The sequence below is a fragment of the Leopardus geoffroyi genome, chromosome C1 (genome assembly GCF_018350155.1).
Source record: "Leopardus geoffroyi isolate Oge1 chromosome C1, O.geoffroyi_Oge1_pat1.0, whole genome shotgun sequence".
Taxonomy (NCBI): Eukaryota; Metazoa; Chordata; class Mammalia; order Carnivora; family Felidae; genus Leopardus; species Leopardus geoffroyi.
This window is the reverse complement of record NC_059328.1, coordinates 118,922,545-118,950,049: the sequence shown is the minus strand read 5'-3', so window position 1 is coordinate 118,950,049 and position 27,505 is coordinate 118,922,545. Positions and strand designations below refer to the sequence as shown.

The window sequence follows — 27,505 nt, the reverse complement described above, 5'->3', positions numbered from 1 at the left end:
CATGACCTGAGCCAAAGTCAGACGCTCAACTGACTGAGCCACCAGGCATCCCCTGGCAGTTTTGTTTTTGAGGTTAACAGAGTTCAACAAAAAAGCACACAAGGTAACTGGTCAGGACTGGGGAGGAGGGGCATGTGCCCAAGCAGATAGCTTCCTGGGGGCTACAGGCTCTCCTAAAGCCCCTAGTCTGGGCAGAAGGCACGTGGGTGTGCTTTATTGTCCTTTACATGGGGTTGTGTTTATTTTATTATTCTTTAAATGGGGTGTGATGCATTTCAAATCTTTTTGAAAGTTAAACAAAAAATTCTATCTCCTCAAATCCCTTCAGGAACAAGGTAAGGTCTAAATAAATGAGGAGGTAAGTACACAGATACATAAGACTGTGTTTTCTCTGAATGCTTCTCTGTTTCTCGCAGCATCTGGTCAATATTTCCAATGAAGACACACATGTGCATATTTTACCCCCTCAAACCGAATACTTTCAGATCAAGTATGTGAAAAAGGTAAGTGTGGTCCGGTTACCTATTCTCCACTGTGTCCTTTGTTAGGTTGTGGCTTTCTGGGTGGTAGGTCGGCTTGGGACGGGGCCTGTCCCCATGACAGCCTACTTGTCTTCTAGGAACACCACCTTGTCCCCGGCTTGTCCCTCACAATCACCATTACATTTTCTCCGGATGAGTGGCGATACTATTACGACTGCATTCGGGTTCACTGTAAGGTAAGTTTTCTTTTTTTTAAATTTTATTTTTTTTTCAACGTTTTATTTATTTTTGGGACAGAGAGAGAGACAGAGCATGAACGGGGGAGGGGCAGAGAGAGAGGGAGACACAGAATCGGAAACAGGCTCCAGGCTCTGAGCGTCAGCCCAGAGCCTGACGCAGGGCTCGAACTCACGGACCGCGAGATCGTGACCTGGCTGAAGTCGGACGCTTAACCGACTGCGCCACCCAGGCGCCCCAAGGTAAGTTTTCTTAAAATTGGTGTTTTTGGGGTAAGGGGCAGAAGGATGTCAAGACTTCCATCCTGAGGGAAGAATGAAGAAATGATACGGTAAGTGAAGTTCTCACCCAGTGCGTGTGTTCCTTGGGCAGTTGGCGTGAGTGGCACGAGGGTCCTTGTCCAGTGACATGGGCCCCAGGTGTGAGAGCCACAAAGAACCAGGGCAGAGCCATGAGACATCATTTGCTGTAGGTTTCCTGCCTGCCTTGGCCTAGAAACCTCATTTATCGTGTAGCGCTAGGAGTTGATAAGGACTTTTTCAAGTAGCTTCGACATACTCCTTTAAGTGCTAGGTTACAAAATTAGCAACACCCCTAATTTGTGATTATAAACCCCAGGGACCGGATGGTGTCCTGTGGGAAGGCCCTCAGAGGCAGCCCTGGGGGTCTGCAGGGAGGTGGGAGCCTGTGTGGCCTGACCCCAGCTGGCTGCACCATGTGAGTCCCTGTCAGCCTCTTCTAAGCCAGTGAATTCATCCCGTGGCCTCCAGCCGGAGCCCAGCTCCACGTGCTGTCAATCCCTCTCTTCAGACTGTCCCCCCCACCGCGACACTTCCCTTTGCTCTCCCACGTCTGGCTCTTGCAAGTCAAGAAGACTTCGGGTGAACTAAATTTAATTTTTCAAAACTAAAACTGGAAGAGTATGTTTTAGTGATCAATGAGTTTCAATTTTTTTTTTCATTTTTAAAAAATTTTTGAGACATTTGTTCATTTTTGAGAGACAGAGAGACAGAGCACGAGTGAGGGAGGGGCATGGAGAGAAAAGGGAGACACAGAATCCGAAGCAGGCTCCAGGCCCCGAGCTGTCAGCACAGAGCCCAGCGTGGGGCCCGAACTCACGAACTGGGGAGATCATGACCTGAGCCGAAGTCAGACGCTTTAACCTACTGAGCCACCCAGGCGCCCCAGTGAGTTTCAGTTTTTAAACAGAAAATAAAAAAGCTCAACTAAAAATTAGAGTATTGCTTTCAGAAGGAGTATCTGTACCAAGAATACAAATCTCGAGGGCAGACATACAGAGCGCCACAGCACGTCTGCTGCTACTTAATGGTAGCGCTAATAATGATACCTTGCATTTATGCAGTGCTCTTAACTCTTCCAGGCCAGCACTGGCTTTCATTCTTAAACATACCTTTAGGGGCGCCTGGGTGGCTCAGTCAGTTAAGCGTCCGACTTCAGCTCAGGTCATGATCTCGCGGTCCGTGAGTTCGAGCCCCACGTCGGACTCTGGGCTGACGGCTCAGAGCCTGGAGCCTGTTTCGGATTCTGTGTCTCCCTCTCTCTCTGCCCCTCCCCTGTTCATACTCTGTCTCTCTCTGTCTCAAAAATAAATAAACGTTAAAAAAAAAAAATAAAAAAAAATACCTTTAAAGTGAAGGCGAAATTATTCCCATTTTGCAAAGGAAAAATCGAGGCCTGGAGAGGTTAACGGTCTTGTTCAAGGTCATACGTTAGGCAGGGCCGGAAGTAGATGTGCCCTATACCAGTTCATTGTTTACTGTTTGGTGCCATCTGGATCAGCTGCTGCCATCATGGTTTCTGTTCCTCTCAGGCTACTGCCGATTGTGTTTTCTTCTAATTTTCTGAAATAGAAGCCGATAGATTACTGTCTTTGTGTCTACACAAAGGCATCATCTCCCCTGGGTAATAGTGAATATCGCTTCAATGAAATGTGCTTAGAATCTCCTACATTTTGGTTATAGCTAAGAAAGCTCAGTATGTCTAATGTTCTGTTTAAGCACTCAACTTTCTTTTTTTTTTTTTTTTAATTTTTTTTTTTTCCAACGTTTATTTATTTTTGGGACAGAGAGAGACAGAGCATGAACAGGGGAGGGGCAGAGAGAGAGGGAGACACAGAATCGGAAACAGGCTCCAGGCTCTGAGCCATCAGCCCAGAGCCCGACGTGGGGCTCGAACTCACGGACCGCGAGATCGTGACCTGGCTGAAGTCGGACGCTTAACCGACTGCGCCACCCAGGCGCCCCAAGCACTCAACTTTCTTAAGGAAATATTTTTAACGATAGAAAACAACATAAGCAATAAAGTGCCTACAAGTTCACCTTTGAAAATTATAGCCTCCAGTATGATAAACTTGACTTTTTTTTCCCATTAATTTTAGGGAGATGACACTTTGCTCATTCCTATCCATGCCTATCCTGTCATGAACACACTGGACTTTCCCTCATTTATAAATCTATCAGATGTTCTCCTTGGTGAAAGGTGAGTTACCAAGATGACCTACCAAAACGTCATAGGTCATGAAAAGTTAGGAGATACGCATAACAGAAACTGAGATTTGTATTTTTCCTAGATTTGTAATTTTCTAGCTGAGTCAGCCTGGACTTAATGGTCGGAAAGGTAAAACAAAAACAAAAGCCCATGTCACAATATAGTGAGCAAGGAAGGGAATTTATTGGGCCATTTAACTGACAGCTGCAAGGTGGATCTTCAGGCACGGCTGGTTCTAGGGGTTTAAATCAGCTTTCAGGAACCTGCCTCTCTCCATTTCTTGGTTCTGCTTCCCTCTCTGCAGGCTTCTTTCACAAGAGGCTTCCCCTTCACAGGGGTAAGAAAGCTGCCAGAAGCTTTAAGCACTGTTGGCAACAGGGGTTGGAGGGACTGGAGGGGTTGGGGGTGTTCAAGCAAAAGTCCCAGGATTGAGTCTTATTGGACCAACTTGGATCTTGTGCCCATCCATTAACCAAACTCTGCTTTGGGTGGGAAAGCAAAAAGAACAGAAAGTTACTGTCCAAGCCACGTCTCAGATTTCTCGACCCTGTCTTATTGGGAAAATAGTCTCCCGTGTCATGTACCTGTTGTTGTTTTTTTCCAGTAAATATTTATTAAATATTTACTACGCATACCTAAATATCTCTACCTGTCCCTAGAGATATAAAAAGATGGATCCTGAGCTGTTAGATAAAGCTATATAATGGCCATGCCAGTTGTTACTACTTCTATACTGGTTGGGAAATATATACCATCCTGAGCTCCTGTCCCTCCATCCCAGCTGCCTGGCCCCTTTCCTGCCCTCCGTGCCACCTTTGAATGATTCAGCAACTAAGTTGTCGATACCTGGCAATTTGGGGGTCGGGGGGAGACATCTGCAGGACATGGCCTCAGCCTTATAGCCACTCTACTTGAGTGCTGCCCAGAAGTCCCGATTGATTGACACTTTGAGTATCACCCATGGCAAAAAGGTAAATCGACAAAGGTTCTGATTCTGAATGTCTCAGAGTCTAATGGGGATAGAATCTTGGCATCGGTTAATTACATCGATCGCTAAGTGCTGTATGTATTAGAGACACATTTGGGGTCCTGTATAGGCCCAGAAGATGAAGCTGACTGGAGAAATGGGAGTGATTACTCCTCACTTCTCTGGGGGTGACATCTGGTTGTCCTAAGAGGACTCCATAGGGTGGTAGAACATTTGAGGCGGGGAAATAGCACGTACAAAGGCATGGTGGCAGCAGAGAGCCTGGACCATATCTTATAGGTGATTTAGCCACTGGAGGGTGTTAATCCACCCAGTAGCTGGCAGATACTAGATGTCTCTTGCTATAGGTCCAGATGGTGAACAAAGACTGGGTTTCAGCCTGCTTTGGGGGTGAAAGCGAGTTCAAGTGCCTGCAGCAGCACTGAGCAGGATGTGTACAAATTGCTAATGACCAGATAGCAGGGTTAGATAGAGAGAGAGCCAGCTGAACCCTTTGGGATGAGGGAGCGCTTATAGACTAATATGTATAGCTTCATGGCCCTTCCTTTGTAGTACCATTTGGCATCCTTGAGCGAAACCCCCAAATTAATTCTGAAATAGTGGCCTTAGTTCAGCTGACGTGTAACCTTCTCCTCGTACGCGCCCCCCAGCCCACACACCTTCCCATGACCTCTGACTCTCCATCCGTCTATACTTTTTTTCTTAAATTCTTTAAGAATTACAAATAAATAATACACACAGAAGAATATACAGTCATGTGTAAGGTTTAAACAATAATAATATAATGAACACTGCCTTCAAGACATAACACATTACCAGTAACTTTGCAGCTACTACTTGGACTTTTGTGATAATCATTTCTTTGATGTATTTTAGTAGTTTTGCCACATACGCATGCACCCCTAAGTAACACGTTGTTTCGTTTTGCCAGTGTGGGATCTTTATATAAGTGGAATCTTACTGTATGTAAGTTCTCCTGCAACTTGCTTTTTCTATTCCACATTAGGGTTTTGTGGTTTCGCCATGTTAACTCACATAGCTAGAGTTGGTGTCCACTGAATGGATTGACCACGATTTTTTTTTTATTTTAGTTTTTTTTAACGTTTTATTTATTTTTGAGAGAGAGCATGAGCGAGGGAGAGGCAAAGAGTGGGGGTGACAGAGGATCTGAAGAAGCATGCTGTATGCTGACAGCAGTGAGTCCGATGCGGGGCTTGAACTATGAATTCATGAACAGTGAGATCGTGACCCGAGCCTGAAAGCGGATGCTCAGCCACCCAGCTGCCTTGCTTTGACCAGCACTGCTGATGTACATCCCTGCACGTGGTGTGGAGCACATGTTCTAGAGTTTCTCCAGGGTATGCATCTACAAGTGGATGGTCTACCACAAGTTCACTGTTAACTTTGTAACACCAGCTTGTTTCCTAGAATGGCTATGCCCATTCACACGCCTACCTGCAGCGCAGGAGAATTCCTCTCTGCCTATACCACTGCCGAACGATGGGTATTATCAGATTTTGACATTTTCACTGACATATATTCTTGCCCCCTTGCTCTTCAGCCCTCTGTTTATTTTCCGGAACACATTTTGCCAGAGCTCTATCCCAGTATTTCCTCTCTCCCCCTCTTCAGCCCTTCCTGTCTTCACCCAGTCCTTGTCAGTGCTAAGTGCTCTGCAAAGTTGAGTCCCTCCTGGCAGGACCCACTCACTCTATGCATTTTGAGGCCAAATACAGCTATTTCCTTTAAATGGGTGACTATAGTGACTTTTATGAAAATCAAAGTGGTAGAAAAGTAGGAACTATCTAACTTCCTAGTTCTTGAATCCTTCTTTTCTTCCTTTATTCCTTCCTTCCTTCCTTCCTTCCTTCCTTCCTTCCTTCCTTCCTTCCCTCCCTCCCTCCTTCTTTCTTTCCTTTTTTCCCTCCACAAATTTCAAATTACTTTTTGTTTGGGTCATAAGCCAGGCTTAGGAATTGAGAACAATGGCAGGGGCACCTGGGTGGCTCAGTCGGTCAAGCGTCCAACTTTCACTCAGATGACAATCTCATGGTTCATGGGTGCCAGCCCCGTGTCAGGCTGTGTGCTGACAGTTCAGAGCCTGGAGCCTGCTTTGGATTCTCTGTTTCCCTCTCTCTCTGCCCTCTTCTGCTCACACTCTGTCTCTTTCTCTCTCTCTCTCTCTCAAAAATAAATAAACATTAAAAAAAAAGTTAAGGGGCACCTGGGTGGCTCAGTCGGTTGGACGGCCGACTTCGGCTCGGGTCATGATCTCGCGGTCCGTGAGTTCGAGCCCCACGTCGGGTTCTGTGCTGACAGCTCAGAGCCTGGAGCCTGTTTCAGATTCTGTGTCTCCCTCTCTCTGACCCTCCCCTGTTCATGCTGTGTTTCTCCCTGCCTCAAAAATAAAACGTTAAAAAAAAAAATTAAAAAAAAAAGTTAAAAAAAAGGAATTGAGAACAATGGTTTAATAAACTGGTGAAAACAATGTAGCTTACAGTGCAGACATTAGTGTGATTCTTAGTACATAAATCTACCAACTTACTGAGAAGCTTTTCCCAAACTATTTTGTACATAATGCCCTTCATTTATAACCAGAATGAAAATTTCAGCTAAACAGTTTATTAAACTGTGTATAATGGTGTGAAAGTTTTAAAAATCTGTCAAAGGATAAGCATGCTCCTTTTTTCCTTCACACATACTGGCAGCAGGCAGTATCCTCCCAAGGCTTTATGCCCTTTACTTAACAACTGATAACTGTCCAAACTGTCTTCTGCTTCGTTCAATCTAAAAACATCTGGTTATAGGGCAGGAGGGAAGGATTTGAAATGGTTTTCACCTTAAATGTTCTCTGTTCATCGTAGGCTACCTTGAGGGTTGAAGGTACCCTTTGGGTGGGTTCTTTATTTGGGATTCATTCATTCATTAGATGTTTACTGAATGCCAGTGGGTGCAACGCACCATGTTAGGTACTGAGTACACAGAGATGCTTAAGAGCTGAGGCCATGACTAAGCAGACAATCCTAATGTCTAATGTGGGTGTATTCAGAGCAAGGACACCTAACCCAGTGCAGTGGGAAGTGAGGGCATTTGGGACAGGGGGTGGGAAGTGCTCAGACAGGATTTTCTAGAGGAGGATATCTCTGAACTGAGGTGTTGTGGGATTTTTTTGTTTTGTTTTTTGTTTTTTTGTTTTTTTTTTTTTTTTTAGTGTTTATTTTTGAGACAGAGAGACAGAGCATGAGCAGGGGAGAAGCAGAGAGAGAGGGAGACACAGAATCCGAAGCAGCCTCCAGGCTGTCAGCACAGAGCCTGACGCGGGGCTCGAACTCACAAACCGTGAGATCATGACCTGAGCCGAAGTTTGACGCTTAACCGACTGAGCCACCCAGGCGTCCCCGTGGAAAAATATCTGAAGAGGACAAAACCTTCTAGAAGTCAGACTCCTTTTGAATAGCACCATACACCAACAATTCTCAATATTACCGGTGATGAAATATTCCTCCCTACAAGGGCATACTTGTTCCCAGTTGCTGCTCAGACCCATGAGAAGCGATCGCCTCATTCGTGACCACCAGTCTCCCTGAGGCCTCATTTTTGTTCTTATCACAGTATTTCCTCACCTGTGCGGCCCATTGGAACATCTCTGGCAGTGGGCTTCTGGCTCTTTCTCTGCCTCAGTGTGAGCCCCCCCCCCCCCCGCCACCTCTATGCACACGGAACACCCCCAACACTGCTCCTTCGGTTTCTGCAGGGGCTGCTTGAGAGATCGGGGCGGGGACTAGACGGGGATGCATGTCCCATGCTGAACTCTACACTTGTCCCAGCTGCTTCTGTGCCCGCCTCACCCAGCTCTCCTTCCTGCCCCGCCCTGCCCCGGGGCAACTCCAGTCAGCACCTCCTTCTGCCCTGCGTCCACCTGTCTTGGTGTCTTTTAGAGATGGGGGCGCCTGGCTGCTTGCAGTCTTGCTTCTGGCTCTCTCTGTTCCCACCTTAGCTCCGCATCCTCGGCCTCTCCGTTTGTACCTCCTCATGGAAAACCTAAATCCCCGCATGGTTTTCTAAGGAGGTTTTAGATTGTTGGAAGAGAACAAAGTCCACCAAAGCTTGTCTGTTGAAGACTGTTTTTAGTCCCCAACTTGTCATTGCTTCATTCATTCATTCACCCATCCATCCATCCATCCATCCATCCATGTGTCCATTCATCCACTCTGAATTGGACCTGCTGGCCCCCAATTTGTCCCTTCTGATTTAATTAAACTGCTGACCTGTTTGGTTTCGTTCAGATGGTGGTGGCCCGCACAGTTTTGTTTTGTTTTGTTTTTTTAACCTTGAATTCACTGTCAACATTTAAAAATCAAAAGATTTCACATAAAAATTTAGATTTTTACTTTTTTTTTTTTTAAAGGAAAAAAAGGTGCCAGGGTGGCTCAGTCGGTTAAGCATCCAAGTTCAGCTCAGGTCATGATCTCACGGTTCATGGGTTCCAGCCCCTCATGAGGTCACTGTTGTCAACATGGAGCCTGCTTCAGACCTCTGTCCCCCCCCCACCCCCCGCCTCTCTGCCCCTCCCCTGCTCATGCTGTCTGTCTCTCTCAAAAGTAAATAAACATTTTAAAATGCATTAAAAAAAAAAAAAAAAAGATCCAGCAATACTGGGCCCACGGTCCTGCATGATCACAGTTAGTTCAATGGAGATAAAACACAAGCTGCCTCTTTATTTTTTTTTAAAGTTTATGTATTTATTTTGAGAGAGAGAGAAAGGCAGAGAGGGAGAGAGAGAGAATCCCAGGCGGCCTCCTCACTATCAGCACAGATCCCGACTTGCGGCTCGATCTCACAAACCATGAGATCATGACCTGAGCCAAAACCAGGAGTCGGACGCTTAACCGACTGAGCCACCAGGCGCGCCTGAAACCGCCTATTTAGAGGGCAGTGCCTTTGCCAGCTCACCGTAGTCCCCACCACTCCTTATCACCTCACATACAGCACTCCTCACTCCTTTTTGTTACTTGACTGGCCTCTGAGGACTTTCAGCATAAACACTGAAAAGGAGACAAGGCAGCCAAGAGTCGGGTTCCACAGCACGGACCCACTGATGGCTCTGGAGCCGTTCTGTCTGCATGTCTACTCCAGGCTCCCTCTGCTGCATGCTGGCTGTGTGACCCGGAAAAATAACAGCCTCTCTCTGCCTCTTAGAATCCTCATCTGTAAAATACAGTGCGTAGGAGTCTCTGCCTCTTAAAGTTGTTCTGGAGGATTAAGCAGATTAAAGTAGGACTTATTAATAGTTAACAACATTTGTAAGTTTTTAATACTTACGAGTACTAAGAACGGTGCTTAGCATGTAGCTCCTGATTCATATTAGCTATCACCATCATCATCATCATCATCATCATCACCCAAGAGATTTTCACCTAAATAACACACACGTGAGACCCAGACGGGTTGGCTCACGCTTGAACAAAGGTAGACAGCATACAGAGAAATCGGGATGAGAAGCTTGGAGCAGGAAGGCGGCGGCCAAGTTGAAGGTGGACTTCCGACACTGAGCGGCTGGGCTAGCAGCTGAGGGGCGTGTGTGAAGCTCTGGAACAGCCAGGCAGGTACTGGGCCCCAGCTGGGGAGAGTGGCCCAGTAGCAAGTGCACAGAGGGGCAGGGCAGGGAGGAGGGTGTGGCTGTAAGTCCAGGATCAGGAGCTCTTTTGTCTTGGCGTTTATACTTAAAAACAAAACAAAACAAAAAAACAAGTTTTGTTGAGATATAATTCACATATCATAAAACTTACTGATTTAAAATGTGCAGTTCAGGTCGTCTGATGGCTCAATTGGTTAAGCGTCTGGCTCTTGGTTTCAGCTCAGGTCATGATCTCCCAGTTCGTGAGTTCAAGCCCCGTGTCAGGTTCCATACTGACAGTGAGGAGCCTGCTTGAGATTCTCAGTCTCCCTCTCTCTCTGTCCCTCTCCTGCTCACTCTTTATCTGTCTCTCTCTCGAGATAAATAAACATTCAAAAAAATAAATAATAAATAAAATAACATGTACGGTTCAATGGATTTTAGTATATGCAGCCATAATCACAATCAATTTTAGAACATTTTCATTACCCCAAAAGGAAACCCATACCCATTATCCACTCTTCATTTTTCCCCTCAAACTTCCTAGTCTCAAGCAGACTCTGACTTTCTGTCTCTATAAATTTGCCTATTCTGGACGTTCATATGATGGCAGCATACATTACATGGTCTTTTGTGACTGACTTCTTTCGCTTAGCATCATGTGTCCCAGGTTCATCTAACTTACAACATGTATCAACACTTCATTCCTTTTTATTGCCAAGTAATATTCCATTGTGTGCCAGTACCACATTTTATTTATCCCTTCATCGGTTGATGGATATTGATTGTTTCCACTTTTGGGCCACCTTGGATAATGCAACATTTGTGTGCATGTTTTTATGTGGCTACATGTGCTCAGTTGTGTTGGGTGTATACCTAGGAGTGCAATTGCTAGGGAATATGGGAACTCTGTGTGTAGTGTTTCAAGGAACTGTGGAACTAATTTCCAAAGTGGCTGCACCATTTTTAATTTCTACTGGCAATGTATGAGAGTTCCAATGGGCACTTGCATTTGTAAATGTCAGAGTAAAGCAGCCATTTCTACAGCTAAAGAAAAATTACAATGACAAAGGTGATGGGAAAATATAAATCCAACAGAAGGTAGATTCAAAGGGTATATTTTCCCTTTGCATATAGAATCAATTTAGACAAAATGGCTAGAAGTCACAGGGCCTGCATTTAATACCACCAAATTTGCTTTCTTACTTTGAGGTTGCTTCTAGAGAGAAGCAAGTCTGGCCTGGATAGCGCGTCTCCGAGGACTGGATAGCCTTCACACATTTTCCACAAGGTCATGAAGTAGGCTCACATATATTCATCAACCCTATTTCCACTGGCTGGATTTGACGGTTGTAAATTTTCCTTGCTGAGATAAAATCCCACGTGGACATTTGCCAGCTACCCATAAACAACCATGGTGGCTCGAGATCTGGTAAAATATATTTTTGACAGCTTCTGTAAATAACCAAAAATTGCATTCTGGCTTCTGTCCAACATCTCTAAATCAAACACTGGGGTGCAGAGGACTTTCAACTCTCTTTCCCTTTTGTAGTTTGAAATTCTGCTTTATAACTAGTCTCACCACCCTGGCTGATTAAATTCCGTCATCACGTGATATCTTAGAGAGTGCTGCCGATAAAATACGATTTTCCCCTTCCTATATGCGCAAGTGAAGAAGAACTTGCTGCTTTTAGGTACTGAAATTTGGTATCTTTCCATTCTTGTGGTTCTAAACAATTCATATTAATTCATCATACTCTCTGGTTTTTCTAGCGGTGCCAACCTGCTACCAAATAACTGGTTGAAATCTGGAACAAACCCAGTCAGTTGACCGGTTGTTCTCTCCATGGGGCATCAACTGATCTTCCTTGCCCCAAGCTGACTCTGTTGACTGTTTGGTTAGTGTGCTTTAGACAAGCTTATGTGAAAGTCACCTGGGTCCTCCCCTGGATGCCCTGTCACTTCCCATTTTTCACTCTGGGCCATGCCATAGACAAGGCAGCCATGTTGCTCTAAAGCAAGTGGAACTCTTGAGTTTATCTCAGGGATACAGATGCTGTGTAGACCACAGGGTCACATTAACAACACCAGTAGAACCGGTCCCTGGCTGCACCATTCCAAAGCCAGGATATTTTAGCCTCTGGAACTTTTATACAAGTTTAAGAATTTACCAAAGGATGCTTTTCCTTAGGAACTGAACCTCATGCCTCATTTTAGAAAGTGTGGGAATGGCCAAAGTCAGAGTAGGATGTCCGAATGAAACTCAGTTCTCTCACTGCCCTACAGTTGAAAGCATGTGGGTCATGGGAGAAGGTGCATCCTTAAACTAGCACTGGAGGGAAAGATCTACAGTGCAGGTGCCCAGCATAGACAACAACCAGGTCCTTTTTGAACTGTGCCAGGAAAGAGTCTCCGTGTGAAAGGCCCACCGACCAGCTATACCTGAGTTAGAAAGACGGTGCCAGAATGACTACAAAATTGATCTTCAGAAGGGTTTTTGGGAGCCCTCGCTACCCAAAGAGAATAATTCCCATTTCTTAGCTCATCCAGGGAAACACATTCCTTACTCATTCTAGGGACTCATTTCTCATATCCCAAAGTCAGAGTTGACTTGAAGGAGCAGCAGCATTTTGTGGAAACTTTCTAACAAAGGCAACTTGAGCTCATCAACACACTTGTGCTTTAATTTATTTTGGCCCCTACTTGGGATTATTGAGCCGTCGTGAACTTGCATTTCAAAATTGCTTCAAAGCTGATATTCAGACTTAAAAAATTGCTGTCACTTAACAGCCTAAATGTTTACTATATGAAAAATTCTACCACATTTTATAGTTAAAATGGCTTTGATTTAATATCCCTTTGTTGAGCTAATATCTTGACCCAGTCTCTATGAATTTTAGCAGGAAAGAAAATCATCCCACCCCTAAACCATAAGGATCTATATTAATAATGAAAGGGTATAAATGCTTTCTCCTTTCTTTTCATTTTTTTAAATTTTTTTTTTAACGTTTATTTATTTTTGAGACAGAGAGAGACAGAGCATGAACGGGGGAGGGTCAGAGAGAGGGAGACACAGAATCTGAAATAGGCTCCAGGCTTTGAGCTGTCAGCACAGAGCCCGATGCGGGGCTCGAACCCACAGACCGCAAGATCATGACCTGAGCCCAAGTCGGATGCTTAACTGACTGAGTCACCCAGGCGCCCCAACAAAGGGAACTTTCAACGGAAGGCCTAAATTATTTTTTTTTTCAAGTTTGTCTCACAAAATGTTGAAATCTAGACTTTTGACTCTTGGAGAAAGTGATGGCAAGTCTAGAAAACTGAAAATGGGGAAAACACTATTGACCCTATTGAAGCCTGGCTTTCATACTCTGCTTTCCTCCCTTAGTTTCTGTACAGATTTATTTGGAAAACTGCTCACATGGTTTGCGTGGGGCTCAGGAAAGGAGCGGCACAAATGTATAGCCGGCATCTAGAGCAAATGAACGTGTGCATCGGGGGCAGTAATTAAAGGTGGCATGTTTCAGTTTAGGGTCCTCTAGTCTTTCAAATGATTCCTTAAACTCAACAGTATATAAATGTTGTGACTTACGTGAAACTACCAAGCTAGTGTCACGGACCAAGCAGTAAGAACTTGAAAATATTTTACTTTTTAGGGGCACCGGGGTGGCTCAGTCAGTTAAGTGTCCAATTCTTGATGTCAGCTCAGGTCTTGATTTCAGGGCCGGGAGTTCAAGCCTAGCACTGGGTATGAAGCCTACTTAAAAAAAATAAATAAGTAAAATGTAGAACATTTTAATTTTTTTAATGTTTATTTTTTATTTTTGAGAGAGGAGGACAGAGGATCTGAAGAAGCAGGCTTTGTGCTGACGGCAGTGAGCCCAATGAGGGGCTTAAACTCATGAACCGTGAGATCATGACCTGAGCTGAAAGGCAGACGCTCAACTGACTGAGCCACCCAGGCACCCCTACGTTTTATTTATTTTAATGTTTACTTATTTATTATGAGAGTGAGGGCACATGCATGCACCCGCGCACAGGAGTTGAGAGCGGGGAGAGGAAGAGAGGGAGAATCCTAAGCAACCTCCATGCTCAGCGAGGAGCCCGGCCTGGGTCCGATCCCACGACCGCGAGCTCAGGACCTGAGCATATATCAAGAGTTGGACACCCAGCCAGCTGAGCCACCCAGGCACCCCAGATGTTCTACATTTTAAATGCTGCAAAAAATATTCATGGGTCAGTTCCTAATTCTGATATTTAAGAATACAACACAGGGAGTTTCCATAAGTCTACCCAAAGCACGTTCCTGTGGATAGTTTTCAGTCCTGGAGAGATACCGCTAAATTGAAAAATGAACGTGTGCATCGGGGGTGGTAATTAAAGGTGGCATGTTTCCATGGTTCTGGACACTCCTCCTCCTCACTTGGTTTATACAGCTGTTACATCTCACACCAAACATATCCAAGCAGCCACATCTGGTCACCACTGTTGTTGCACTCCATGTTCTACTTCAAAGGTTTGTGATACCTACACACGCATGTGCATACACACACTTTTTTTTTTAACGTTTTATTTATTTTTGAGATAGAGAGAGACAGAGCATGAACGGGGGAGGGTCAGAGAGAGGGAGACACAGAATCTGAAACAGGCTCCAGGCTCTGAGCTGTCAGCACAAAGCCCGACGCGGGGCTCGAACTCACGGACCGCGAGATCATGACCTGAGCCGAAGTCGGCCGCTCAACTGACTGAGCCACCCAGGCGCCCCGCATACACACACTTTTAATGTGGTTTCTAGAATGTGATGATTTAATGCCTGTCAAAACACTTAGAACAGAGTAACTAGCCACCAGCCCACTGAATCGTGACGCTTTTTTTCTTAAATAGTTGCTTTCTCTTGAATATGCCCCAAATTTCTTATGAAAAATCCTAATACCATTTCAAGACCAGAATTATTTGAATTTAAGTTGCTTGGCTTTAAAAATTCATTTCTTGCTCCTCTTCCAAGTGAGCTTTTTGTTCTAGTAATTGCTGGTGGGTAAGCCATAAGACTAGAAGCTGGCAGCTGGGCTCCCTGCTGGCTGTGTCAGGCCAGACATTATAGGACACTTAGCTCTGAGGAAGTATGTTTGGAAACACAGTTGGCGTGAGGTTCCTTCTGCCCTCTATTCTAAAAGAAGAAGAGGCCTAGCAGTAGTTTTTAGTGTATCCTCTTATCTTTTCCGAATAAACGCTATATTTTTCTCAACAAAAGGAAAAAGCAGTCTGCAGGAGGCTTTTCATCTCCCTTCATGTCTCGATTTAGTTGCTTCCTTTCCCTTGAATGTGACTCTCTTGCTCGATGCCAGATGTCCCTATTCTCTGGTCTCCGGCCACAGGCCCTGCTCCGACTCAAAGGAGCACCCCCTGAATTTCCTTTCTTACCCCATATTATCCCTCTGGTGAGTTGTAAGGTGCAGTTTTCTCTAACATTTGTTATTTATCTGAATACTCTCATTTTAAAATGAAGTTAATGTTTAATTTTTAAAAGGTATTATATATTATTGTATGAGACCACTGACAGGAGGTGCTTAGAGCAGGCATATTCAGAGACAGAAGGTAGAAAGAGTGGAGGCTGCCAGGGGCTGGGGGTGTGGAGGAAGGGGCAGTTAGTGTTTAATGGGAACAGCATATCAGTTTTGCAGGATGAAAAGAGTTCTGGAGAAGGATGGTGGTGATAGTCACACAACAGTGTGAATGTGCCTAATGTCACCGAACTGTATACTTAAAAATAGTTAATGGGGCGCCTGGGTGGCGCAGTCGGTTAAGCGTCCGACTTCAGCCAGGTCACGATCTTGCGGTCCGTGAGTTCGAGCCCCGCGTCGGGCTCTGGGCTGATGGCTCAGAGCCTGGAGCCTGTTTCCGATTCTGTGTCTCCCTCTCTCTCTGCCCCTCCCCCGTTCATGCTCTGTCTCTCTCTGTCCCAAAAATAAATAAACGTTGAAAAAAAAAATAGTTAAAATGGTACATTTTATGTTATGTATGCCTTACCATTTTTTAAGTGTTGTTTTTAAAAAAAAAATATGAATAGGGCACATATTATCTCTGCGGATGACAGATAACATGTCATGGTCACCTCGAACTTTTTCCGAATTCAGTTCCATTCCAGCCCCTAGAGAAATGCCTTAACTTCTTTTACCAAGAAGGCAGAAGTGACCTCATTTAATTCTGATTTTTCCCTAGGGTTGCACCTTTTTCTAAACTACAGAGGCATGAATGAGAGCAGGGAACGGGGGATTTTACCAACAGGGAGGACTAAGTAATTAGGTTGAGAAAAGAGTTGAACCAAAGGCAAGAAAGGAGCTCAAAGGCCAGGCTAGCAAGACAAAGACATCAAATCTCCCTGATTCTTTGACTCTTTCTTGTTCTTTGCCTCCAGTTTTGGTCTAAGCTTAGGCTAAAAAGGAGGGTGGTGTTTAATTCTCTAGGTGTAAAAAATAATTAAATGCCTGCTACTTGAACATGTAAATTTGTGTTTTTCTTTATTTGACTATATCATTAAGGACCACGGGTCCACTCTGCTTCTGGTTTGAGGCTCCAGTCCCGGTGAGATTAATTGTGTCTTTGAAAATAAGATAAGCAGCAAATGAAAGTTCATACGAACATAAGTTATCCTAGATGAAAGGACATACTTTGAAATTTGAAACGTAATTTACCCTCAACTCTATGTCTTTTCAAATTGTTGCCTGTTTGTGGGAGGTGGGGTCTGGTTTATCAGGCAACTAATCATTATGTCTGCTTTCTTTCTGTTTTGGGGGTCACACTCTGAATACAAAAATTTACATCTAAAGCTTAAAGAAAAATAACTAGCCAGACCCCAAATTTCTTCCTTTGTCTCTGTGTGCATAGCAGTGCTTGAGAGGAGGCCAGTAACATTTGAGGAAAGGTCTTGGGATTTTCTAGGCTTCTCTTGCTGATGGGATAATGAAAGGAAGTGGCTTCTAAAAGTTTTTTTTTTAATTTTTATTTTTGAAAAAGAGACAGAGTGTGAATGGGGGAGGGGCAGAGAAAGAGAGAGAGAGAGAGAATCCCAAGCAAGCTCCACACTATCAGTGTGAACCTGATACAGGGCTTGAACCCACAAACCATGAGATCATGACCCGAGCTCGAATCAAGAGTCAGGTGCTTAACAGACTGAGCCACCCAGGTGCCGCAAAATAGGGAACAATTCTTTTGAAGTACTTAGTATGTTTTTGTATATCCTTTTAACGTACTTAATAGATATTTATACAGAGCCTTAGCATAACCAATAAAATGTTTAAATAATAAAGTAACAGGTATAAAAGTTGTGGTTAACTTCAAAAGTACTAACTTCTATCTGCTTTGAGATTTTTAACTGGCCGCTTTCTATAAGTTACAGAAGAACTCAGGGTCTTGTTTGTGCCTGTGAAACCATAGGCATAAGATATGTATATTTATTCATGTTTCTTCAGTGTAGACCAGTGTTTTGTTTTTGTTTATTTCACGTTTTTATTTAAATTCCAGTTAGTTAACATACAGTGTAATATTTGTTTCAGGAGTAGAATTAAGTGATTCATCACTTACAAACAAAACCCAGTGCTCATCACAAATGCCCTCCTTAATACCCATCACCCATACCCATCCATTTAGCCCATCCCCCGCCCGCCTCCCCTCCAGCAACCCTCAATTTGTTTTCTATAGTCAAGAGTCTGTTTTATGGTTTTAATGGTATTTAGCATAGGAATTTAGTGTAGAATTTCTAAGTCCCCTTAGAATCTAATGGGACTCTGTTTTTTTCAAACAGGAAACATTTCTGAATAAACTAAACTTTATATTTGTCAAAATTCTTTGTGACCCAAAGTCATCCAGACTGTCCTTGATTTATGATTTTGGTGGTCATCTGTGCGAATTCGACAGCCATAATATGAGCTGCAGTAAGGAACACAAATCTGTATTCTGTATTACTTGCACTGCAATGTCTCCTTCAGAATCAGGGTACTTGGAATTCTGTGCCCTTAAGGAATTGTTTGTTTTTCCAGACTGGTTAATGCATCAGGAACTTGGTTTCACGTAATCATCACTAAACAAATACCCTTACACCTTTTCTATGGGAATTATCGGAGGTCTAAAATTAGTTTTAAATTGGGCATATATAAAAGCTCCGGCAGGGTTTTTGGGTTTTTTTGTTTTTTTGTTTTTTTTTTTTTTAGTTCAGAAAATGCAAACATGCAGCTCTTAGCAGAAGATTCTTGAGCAGCCGGCTTTACCTCACTGGGTGGCTCTGAGCCGATGGCTGGGGTTAACGCCCCAAGCACCATCCAACTCATGTGGCTGTGGGAGTCCCCAGCCTGGTCTTCAGAGACCACATCTGAGCAGTTTAGACTTCACATCGACCATCACCCACGGCTACTCATTCTTTTTTCTTTTTTTCTTTTTAATTTTTTTTTAACGTTTATTTATTTTTGAGACAGAGAGAGACAGAGCATGAACGGGGGAAGGTCAGAGAGAGAGGGAGACACAACATCCAAAACAGGCTCCAGGCTCTGAGCGGTCAGCACAGAGCCCGACACGGGGCTCAAACTCACGGACCACGAGATCATGACCTGAGCCGAAGTCGGGCGCTCAACCGACTGAGCCACCCAGGCGCCCCTCTTTTTTCTTTTTTTAATGTTTATTTGTTTATTTTGGGAGAGAACATGAGCAGAGGAGAGGCAGAGAGAGGGAGAGAGAGAATTCCAAGCAGGCTCCGCACTATCAGCACAGAGCCCCATGTGGGGCTCGATCCCACGAGCAGTGAGATCATGACCTGAGCCGAAATCAAGAATCGGATGCTCAACCAATCAAGCCACCCAGGCGCCCCAAGGCTGCTCACTTCTTGAGGGGCATATGTAACTTGTACGGTTAGTTTTATCTCCCCAGTGCTGTGGAGCAGCTGATGTTCAGTGGGACCCCCGCGTCTTGAAAATGTAATGACCTTTATGTGCCCTGTGTTTCAGAATTAGGAAGCACCTCAGAGAGTTAAGATGGACTGGCTGCTTCTAGAGAGTCTGACCAAGGACAGGGTTTATGAGTTTGGTAAAAAAAAAAAAAAAAAAAACCTATGAAGGGTTCATCTCACTGCTGGCTGAAGAGATTACTATGTATAATGATCCTTGACTTGAATTTATATCACTAGATATAATTGACAGAATTAATTTCTAGAATTTACAGATTGACAAGAGAGCAGAACAACTTCATAGGAAAATAGGCAAAGGATATGTACCGATAGTCCATAGACGAAGAAACCCAGACGTCTCCCTCTGAATAGAAGGTCAACCTCGAAGAAATGAACATGAAAATAAAATGAGATAGCACTTTACCCCCATTGGGCCAGAAGGAGTTAAAATGTCTGAAAATCCTGTGTTGGTAAGCAAGAGCTGCTCTCATAGGCTGCTCATGGAGGTAGACATCAGTAAAAGGGCTTTGGAGAGCATTTGGGCTATGTCTAGTAAAGTTGCTAATTTTGCTTTGCTCATAACCAGCAATTCTACTTGTTGGTTATACCTGGAGTAGTTCTGGTACAGATGCGTGAGTCACACACAAGGATTGTCACCGCCACGTTGCAATAGTGAAAAAAGTGCAAACAACCTAATGCCCCCAGTGAGAGAGTAGGTGGACAGGGGTGACATAGTCATGTACTAGAATTTTCATCCCCAGTGAAATGAACGAACAGTACTTCGTGTATCATGATTCGAAATTGTGTATCAGGGATAAATCTGCAGAGTGTTGAGCAACATTAGCAAGTTTTGGAATGACATTGTTGAAAACAAGTGATACCATATTATATATTTCGTGAGCACATACATATGTGGCAGTGTTATAAAAATGCTTGAGGATGGTAGACAGCGGAGATGAGGTAGGGATCACTCCTGGAGAGAAAAGAAGTAGAGGGTGGCAGAGAGCTGTACAGGGAGCTTCAAGTGTTCTGCAGTGTTTTATTTCTTTGAAAATAAAACACTGATTTATCCAAAGCGGGAGATTTGAGAGCTTGATGATGGATAAAGGGACCTCTCCTTTTTTTTAATGTTTATTTATTTTTGAGAGAGAGAGAGAGAGAGACAGAGAGACGGAGAGAGAACAGGGGAGGGGCAGACAGAGAGGGAGACAGAGAATCTGAAGCAGGCTCCAGGCTGTGAGCTGTCAGCACAGAGCCCGACGTGGGCCTCGAACCCACACACTGCAAGATCATGACCTTGGTTCATCGACTGAGTCACTCAGGCACCCTGAGTGACCTCGATTATATTATCCTCTGTATTTTTCTTTACATTTGAGATACTCCAGAAATTTAAAAAAGGGAATGAACTTAAACCCAAGTAAAAATGCTCATGGCATAATTTTTAAGTTTATTTTTATTTATCTTGAAAGATAGCAAGCAGGGGAGGGGCAGAAAGAGAGGGAGACAGAATCCCAAGCTGGCTCTGCTCTGTCAGTGTAGAGCCTGACATGGGGCTCGAATCCCCGAAACGTGAGATCATGACCTGAGCCAAAGTCAAGTGTTGGCTGAGCTACCCAGGTGCCCCTCGTGGCATAATTTTTTTTTTAATGTTTATTTATTTTTGAGAGAGAGAGACAGAGAGACAGAGTGTGAGTGGGGGAGGGGCAGAGGGAGAGGGAGACACAGAATCCGAAGCAGGCTCCAGGCTCCGAGCGGTCAGCACAGAGCCCGATGCAGGGCTCAAACTCATGGACCGCGAGATTATGACCTGAGCCAAAGTTGGACGCTTAACCAACTGAGCCACCCAGCTGCCCCGTGGCATAATTTTTAAGACCACATTTGAGCTATACTATATCCTCAGAATTACTACTAAAAAAGAGTTACTCTACTCTGCTCCAACAAATGTTTGTTGAATGTTTGGCCTGTGCAGGACTCTGGAATTTTTTTGAGGTTACGCTAGAGAAGTAAGTAGACTCAGTTCTGCCCTCATAGGACTTAGAGGCTCCCAGGTAGACAGGCGCTGGGCAGGTAAAGAAGAGGGTCCTGATGGGAAAGGTCCCCACACAGACTAGGTCAGGATGGGCAACCACCCAGGAGGCAGCATGCTAGCTGGTCTGGCCGCTCTGCTTACAGTCAGTCATATTCCCCCAGGACTGGGAGATGTGAGGGAGAAGTGTAGTGGGCAGGAAGGCTCTCGTCGAAAGCTTAAGGAGTAAGGACCCATCACTGGGCAGGAGGGCAAGATGGGCTGTGAGGGCATGGGAGTTACGAGGTAGAGAAGGGAGGAGGCAGAAAGGTCAGGGAGAGAGGGCAGGGCTGAGTCTCTTAGTGGAGGAGCTCACTGTCCAGGTGCTGAAAGGGGCCCAGATAACCCTCCCCAGCTCTGTGTCTGTAGGATGCCAGGGGACAAGTAGAGAACTCGGCTTCTCCATGCCTTGCTCATCCCACAAACTCTGGCCCACCTGATAGAAGGAGAGGACATGAGGAGAAGCTCAGGCCTCTCTGAGAGATGTCACAGCTGTAATGACTCCTGTAGTGCCCTAAGGGACCACCGCAGGCCCGGTTAGAAGTTGGGCTGGTCTTGGCTGAGGGAGCATTTCCGAATTCACAGACCCTCTCCGGGTCCTCTACTGCTTGTTTGCCCTTCTTACCAAACAGTCTCTGGCATATTTCCATCACACACAGCCAGAAGTGTGGTTTCTTCAACACGGTCTAGTTCTAAGCTCTGTAAAGGCCAGGAGCTTCCCAGGCTTCTTTATGTTAAGCCTGCCCATTCAGTGTTCCCTAGGTTCCCTGGGGCCTGTTGTGTGGCAGAGAAGCCCTTTCCCTGTGACTGAGTGTCCACAGGATAAACCCACTGGTACTCAAGAGGCAGTGAGGACCGAGGTATTTGGGGTGTGGAAACTGGGCACCGTTGACCTGCCTTGAATCCCAGTTCTGCCATTAACTAGCCGTGTCACCTCAGACAGGACACTTATGTTCTCTCATGCCTTGGTTGCCTTGTCTGTGAGTGGGGATGATCGATCACAGTACCGCCTCATGGGATTAGAAGAGTTAATATCTGGGAAATGTATACAGTAGCTGGCACCCAGGAATTACTACAGCCGCATTGACTATGGTCTTTTAAATATTTTTAATGTTTATTTTTGAGAGAGAGAAAGAGAGCATGAGTGGGGGAAGGGGCAGAGAGAGAGGGAGACACAGAATCCGAAGCAGGTTCCAGGCTCTGAGGTGTCAGCACAGAGCCCCACAAGGGGGTTGAACTCACGAACCACGACATCATGACCTGAGCGGAAGTCAGATGCTTCACCGACTGAGCCACCCAGGCGCCCCTGTTGTGGTTCTTTATTATGTAACTTGAGTCTATTCCTTGATATCAAAAGAACTAGTTATAAAGAAAAAAAATTTTTTCCTTTTTGTTTTGTTTTCTTTTGCAGCAAAAAATATGTTATCCCTTTACAGTGCAGCTGCCCTATAGATTTCGAGTTTCATATCACTCTGATTCAGTCTCATGAAGCCTTTACTGTTGACCCGTTATCAGGTAAGGAGAATCAAGGTTTCAAGTTTCCAATTTCCTCAGAGTTCTCAGATCAGAGAGGATTTGGAGAGTAGGCCTCAAGTTATGAAAGAGAATAAGCTTCATTTGAACATGGTTTTTTCACATGTGTAACAATAGCAAATTTGACGTACCTGACATATTGTAAATTGGGATTGGATACTAGAGAATGAGGACACTTTGGGATCATTTGGGTCATGCAGATAATTTATAATAGCACCCAGGTAAATCTCTTTCACGATCAACACTTGAAGTTGGAAACTAATCCATTCCTACTCTAATTTTGGCTCTTGGTATATCCTTGGATTTGCATTCATCTTTTCATTCAATTTCAAATAACATGGGAACATTATTTCTTACCAAACGTTTGGAATGTTATTGAAAGCTCTTGTGAATTTGCTGCACGTGGTGTGGCCAGTCCATCTTTGCCTGCCCTAAAGGACATAGATCCTGACACTGCTCAGGACTTTTGGAAATGCCGTCTCCATCTGAAGTGATTTCTGCTTCCCAGTTTCTGTCTCTTGATGTTTGGGTTTGGGCTTTAAATATCTGTCCACAGCAGTCTGCTGCGAACACTAAAATAGTTTTGTTTTTGAATGTCTGGGTAGGAATCCATTAATTTCCTGATTGCAAGTGCATAGATGAGTGTTCAAAGCAGAAATTTTGAATTACTTCTAAATTATGAAATGTATATAGATTATTTCCTAGGGAACCAGGAGCCATTCTGAGATTTTGGAAATTCAGTGTAGCTTTACCATTTATACTGCATAAAACAGGACTTGATTCTCTTTCCAGAGAGAAGGTTTATTATTTTTAGGCTTTAAAAAGAAGAGAGAATAAGTGGTTACCAAAATTGTACTAAATAATATTATATTTCTGCTTTTAATTATAGTTGATGTTCTCACTCTAAGCTTTTTGGTAGAGTAATAATAGTAACACTGAGTAACTATTATATGCCAGGCACTATTCTAAGTGATAGATACAGATACATTTTATATATGTACATGTACCTATACATTAAAAAAATTTTTTTTAATGTTTATTTATTTTTGAGAGAGAGACACAGTGTGAGTGGGGGAGGGGCAGAGAGAGAGGGAGACAACAGAATCTGAAGCAGGCTCCAGGCTCCGAGCTGTCAGCACAGAGCCCAATGCGAGGCTCTAACTCACGAACTGTGAGATCATGACCTGAGCTGAAGTCAGACGCTTACTGACTGAGCCACCCAGGCGCCCCTATGTACCTGTATATTTAATCTGCACTACAACCGGGTAAGATTGGTACAATTATTATTTCCATTTGATAGACATAGAAATGAGGTGCCAAGTGTTTAAATAACTTATCCAGGGACACTCAGTAGTAAGTGGCCGAGGTGGGACTTGAAAGCAGTCATTCTGGTTCCAAAGCCTGTGCACCTGCCTCCTGAAATACAAACTGAATTTTTGCCTTAACTCCAAAAGGTTATAAAAATTTGACCCACGAGGTAAGTTGGTAAAGTGAGCCAGCTCCTGAGACCTTAGTCCAGGCTCTGCTTAGAGATTATGGCAAGAAAGAGGAGGGGTTCCTCTTCCGGCCTGGGCCATCAGACCATACTGGACCTCTGGGACTGTCCCTGAAAGCCACGTGCTAAAACAGATCCAGATAAATCCCAGTGAGAGGGCATCAGGTCACGGCAGGAACAGGGATGGGGGTGCTTCAAGAAGAGAAAGGTATTGGAGGCAGGCTAACTGTGTCAGTAACAGGAATCACCGTGGTGTAGAAAGGAACGGCCTTGGCCTGGGTGGCTCCCGGTACATCACCAGAGACGCTTAAATATGAAATCGGCTTCTTATCAAGCAGCCAGTTCACCTTCACCAAAGGCTCAGACGGCAGATGGGGCTTAGAGTAGGGCAGTGCCCCAAGATGTTGAACATTTAGGACAGCTATGAAGCCAAGGGAGCCATCCCTGGTGGTTTGCATTTAGTAGCTCTGGGAAGGGTCTGGTTTTCTGTACTGGTAACAGGCAACTCCAGGTGATTCTGATATAGGCATTCCTCAGTGGTTCTTGGTAATCACTGGACAAGGTTCACCAGTAAGATCCTGTCCCACCTGATGGTCTATAAAGCTGTTAAGGGAAGAGAGGGAACCACCGAGATTTCTGAGCAGTTGTGATAGGAGCGGTTTTTTAGGAAGGCCAGTGTAGCTGCAGTGTGCAGCTGTGACTGAGGTGGGAGCAGGCAGGAAACCAGGAAATCATCGTATCGGGAATGAAATCGCGTAGGCCTTGAGAGCCTGAACTAAGCCGGTTATCAGTGCCAAGGAAAAGAAAGGGAGAATCTGGAAGAAAGCTAGAGGTTCTTGTGGCCAAGTCATACTTCTGCCAAGAACTGTTGTCCCAAGACACAGAATATTAATCGACGAGAAGGGTTTTGAAACACGGCCTATTCGTGAAACCAGTGTACTACATACATAAGCAATTAAGTGCTGAGCATCGATGAACGACAACTGTACTTAAAAACCATGCAGGTGTGTCCTTGAGCATTCAGATTATGAATTGCACAGCCACATAATTCAGACAAATGGGGCCATGAGCTCTTTGATCCACCTGATAAGCTTTCGTTGCTCTGGTGCTTTGTTTGTTGCTTATCTTTTAAATTCTTCCTTAAGTGAAATTAAGTTGGGTATACCAGTTTGAAGTCGAGAGAGAGGTGGGAGCTAGGGACATATGTTTTGATGTCACCTAGGTACTGATGGAACATACTGCTGGGGGTCTGGAGATGACATCACCCGGGGAGCAGGGGTGGCCAGAGAAGAGAAGCGGATGGAGAACGGAGACCTGAGCACACAGGCACTCAGAGGACACCGGGGGGGAAGTGGGTGCAGGACAGAGACCAGGAGGAAAATCTGGAGAGTGTGAGGCAAGCAAAGCTGTGAGTGAGTGAATGAGTGAGTGAGCAAGCCAGGGCTCCTGAGCTTTGGGGATCCACCTACACGATTTCAAATGTTCTGCATCATATGGATGGTGTTGCTGATGTGACTGATGTGCTTGTACACAAGCAGGTCTCCTAGGCTGGACCGCTCAGCCTCCTCGGTAGCCATTTTATGAGGCCTGGTGCATTCTTTGGCCCACTGGTCTCTCTGGCATTTTCTTGCTTTGGTTTCCCACTTTGTTAATGTACTGATGCGTCTGTGATACATCTTCAAGGCTATGGAATTTGCTGATGACTTTTACTCACCTGGAATAAAAAAGCTCTGTCTGCGAGGACGGTGACTGCAGGTCAGGTGCACGTAGCCCAGGCAGGTGCTGGGCTTTTCTGACTTGCCAGGCGTCTGACCTGACTCCTAGGTCTTATACAGTTGGACAGTCAGGGATCACATTTCGGCCAGTTAAGTCCTTATTGCCCCCATTTTATAAATAGGACCCAGATAGGCTAAGAACCATGGGCTGATTTTACACAGGGCGTATAGTTATAGACACTGTTTTAGACACATCTTTAGAGGCGGTGGAGACATCCATGGTCCATGGGGTTATAAAGCAAGTTCTCCTCTAGGAGCTAGAAGCATCATTTATCCATGCCTTCCAGGCATTTCGTGCTTAGGCTTGCCAAATGAAAAAAATTTGAATAAAGCTAATTCCATTTACAAGATACGAATCTGACATATAGTGCCCCTGACTTTAACTCAACTGGCCATTTGCCCACTGGGCGTCCTTAAGATGCATGTGTGTGCTATAGCTATCAGAAGCTGGATCTGTTGACTGTGCCAAGATCTTCCTGAGACTGGGGGAAAGGAGTGAAGGATTTTGTGACCTTCTTTACAGTGCTGACAAGAAATCATATACAATTAAAGCCTCAAGAACGCTCACTCCGTTGATAATTTTGGAAGAGGCAGCAATACATTTTATTAGTGTTGGAGAGCAGCCAAATGCCACACACACAAAAAATATTGTTGAATTTGTTCACTTTTGAACACTTGGAGATCCTGGGCATTCACTTGGTGTCCCATACCCTCAGACGAATGCATGCAATTCATGTAAATAGTAAATTGTAGCATACAATGGCTAGTTAAGCAAGAGTTCCTGAGGACTATTGCCCAGAGTTCTTATAGAAAGTTTTAATACTTTTGTTCTCTTTTTTCCCCAGTGATGAGGCATAGAGCAGCCATTTGGAAATAATTTTATATTTTGCATTTTCTTATGAAATGCAAATTTATGACAATGTGATACTGATTTGGGAGTAATCCCAGAGCCTCTGCCCTCGCTTTGGACCCAGACTACTTTTTGATTATAAGCAACCCAGACCGGAGCACATCTTGGCAAAGAATAATTTCCCTTACCCCTGGATGAGCACTAGGATGCCATAAAGAGTGCACCCTACGTATCAAAGTCCAAGGCACCTCCATGCACCTCTTACTCTGGGTGGGCCAGAGGGACTTGACCCCTAGTCCAATCATGTGATCTCCGTTGGATTCATTCATACTCCTGCAGCACCTGCCATGGTGCTGGCCATACCCCAGCATTTACCCATTTAAGTTTCAACAGGAAGTGAGGGTTAACTCATTTTTTTTGCGTCTTTTTTCTCCAAAGGCTCCTTCCCCACTGGCTGAGGTATTTTATCATGTAACAAGCCTCACCGGCAGGTGAGAATCCATGAGCAAACCCCTTCCTTCCAGACAAGAGTATGAATAGGGAAGGTTGCCCCTGCTTCTCCCCACCTCACTATACACCTGTTGGTGGGTGAGACAGAAGACCCCCAATCCCAGTACAGACTGAGTAGGGGACAGATCAGGATTGTCAGGAGGATGGTAAGACCTTTGGATCTTCAGCACACAAAGGAGGCTCCCATAAAATGTTTCTTATTGGTAGTTAGGTCCATCGTGAATAGCTTCATCCCAGAAAATAATGCTTATTATATGGCTACATAGCGAAATGGAGACACACAGATATATCTTTGGCAAGTGATAGAAATGAGTGAGATACACCAGCCAAATGCTTCTGATTACCTTTCAGGTCAGCAAACTGGAGAAAAGCCAGGGCCCATATGCCAGATCAGAATAGAACACTTATGGGAAGTAAAGTCAAGAGATCAAATGTTTCTATGACTTTCTAGAGCACCAGACTTAAGGGTGAGGAAGTGAGAACAACTGGGGACAGGCAATATATCAAATGCAA

General features: G+C 44.5%; 1 protein-coding gene across 9 annotated transcripts in view; it reads left to right on the top strand.

Annotated features, from left to right (window-relative positions):
* CFAP221 (cilia and flagella associated protein 221) overlaps positions 1–27,505 on the top strand; it is a 101,858-nt gene that overhangs the window by 12,438 nt on the left and 61,915 nt on the right. For 8 of the 9 annotated variants that reach the window (XM_045479529.1, XM_045479527.1, XM_045479525.1 and 5 more), the window contains 4 exons: positions 417–503; positions 620–718; positions 3,118–3,218; positions 22,241–22,344. In XM_045479529.1, coding sequence (XP_045335485.1) covers positions 417–503; positions 620–718; positions 3,118–3,218; positions 22,241–22,344 — 391 coding nt within the window. The remainder of the gene's footprint in view (positions 1–416; positions 504–619; positions 719–3,117; positions 3,219–22,240; positions 22,345–27,505) is intronic. The other variant, XM_045479528.1, reaches the window with a different exon arrangement.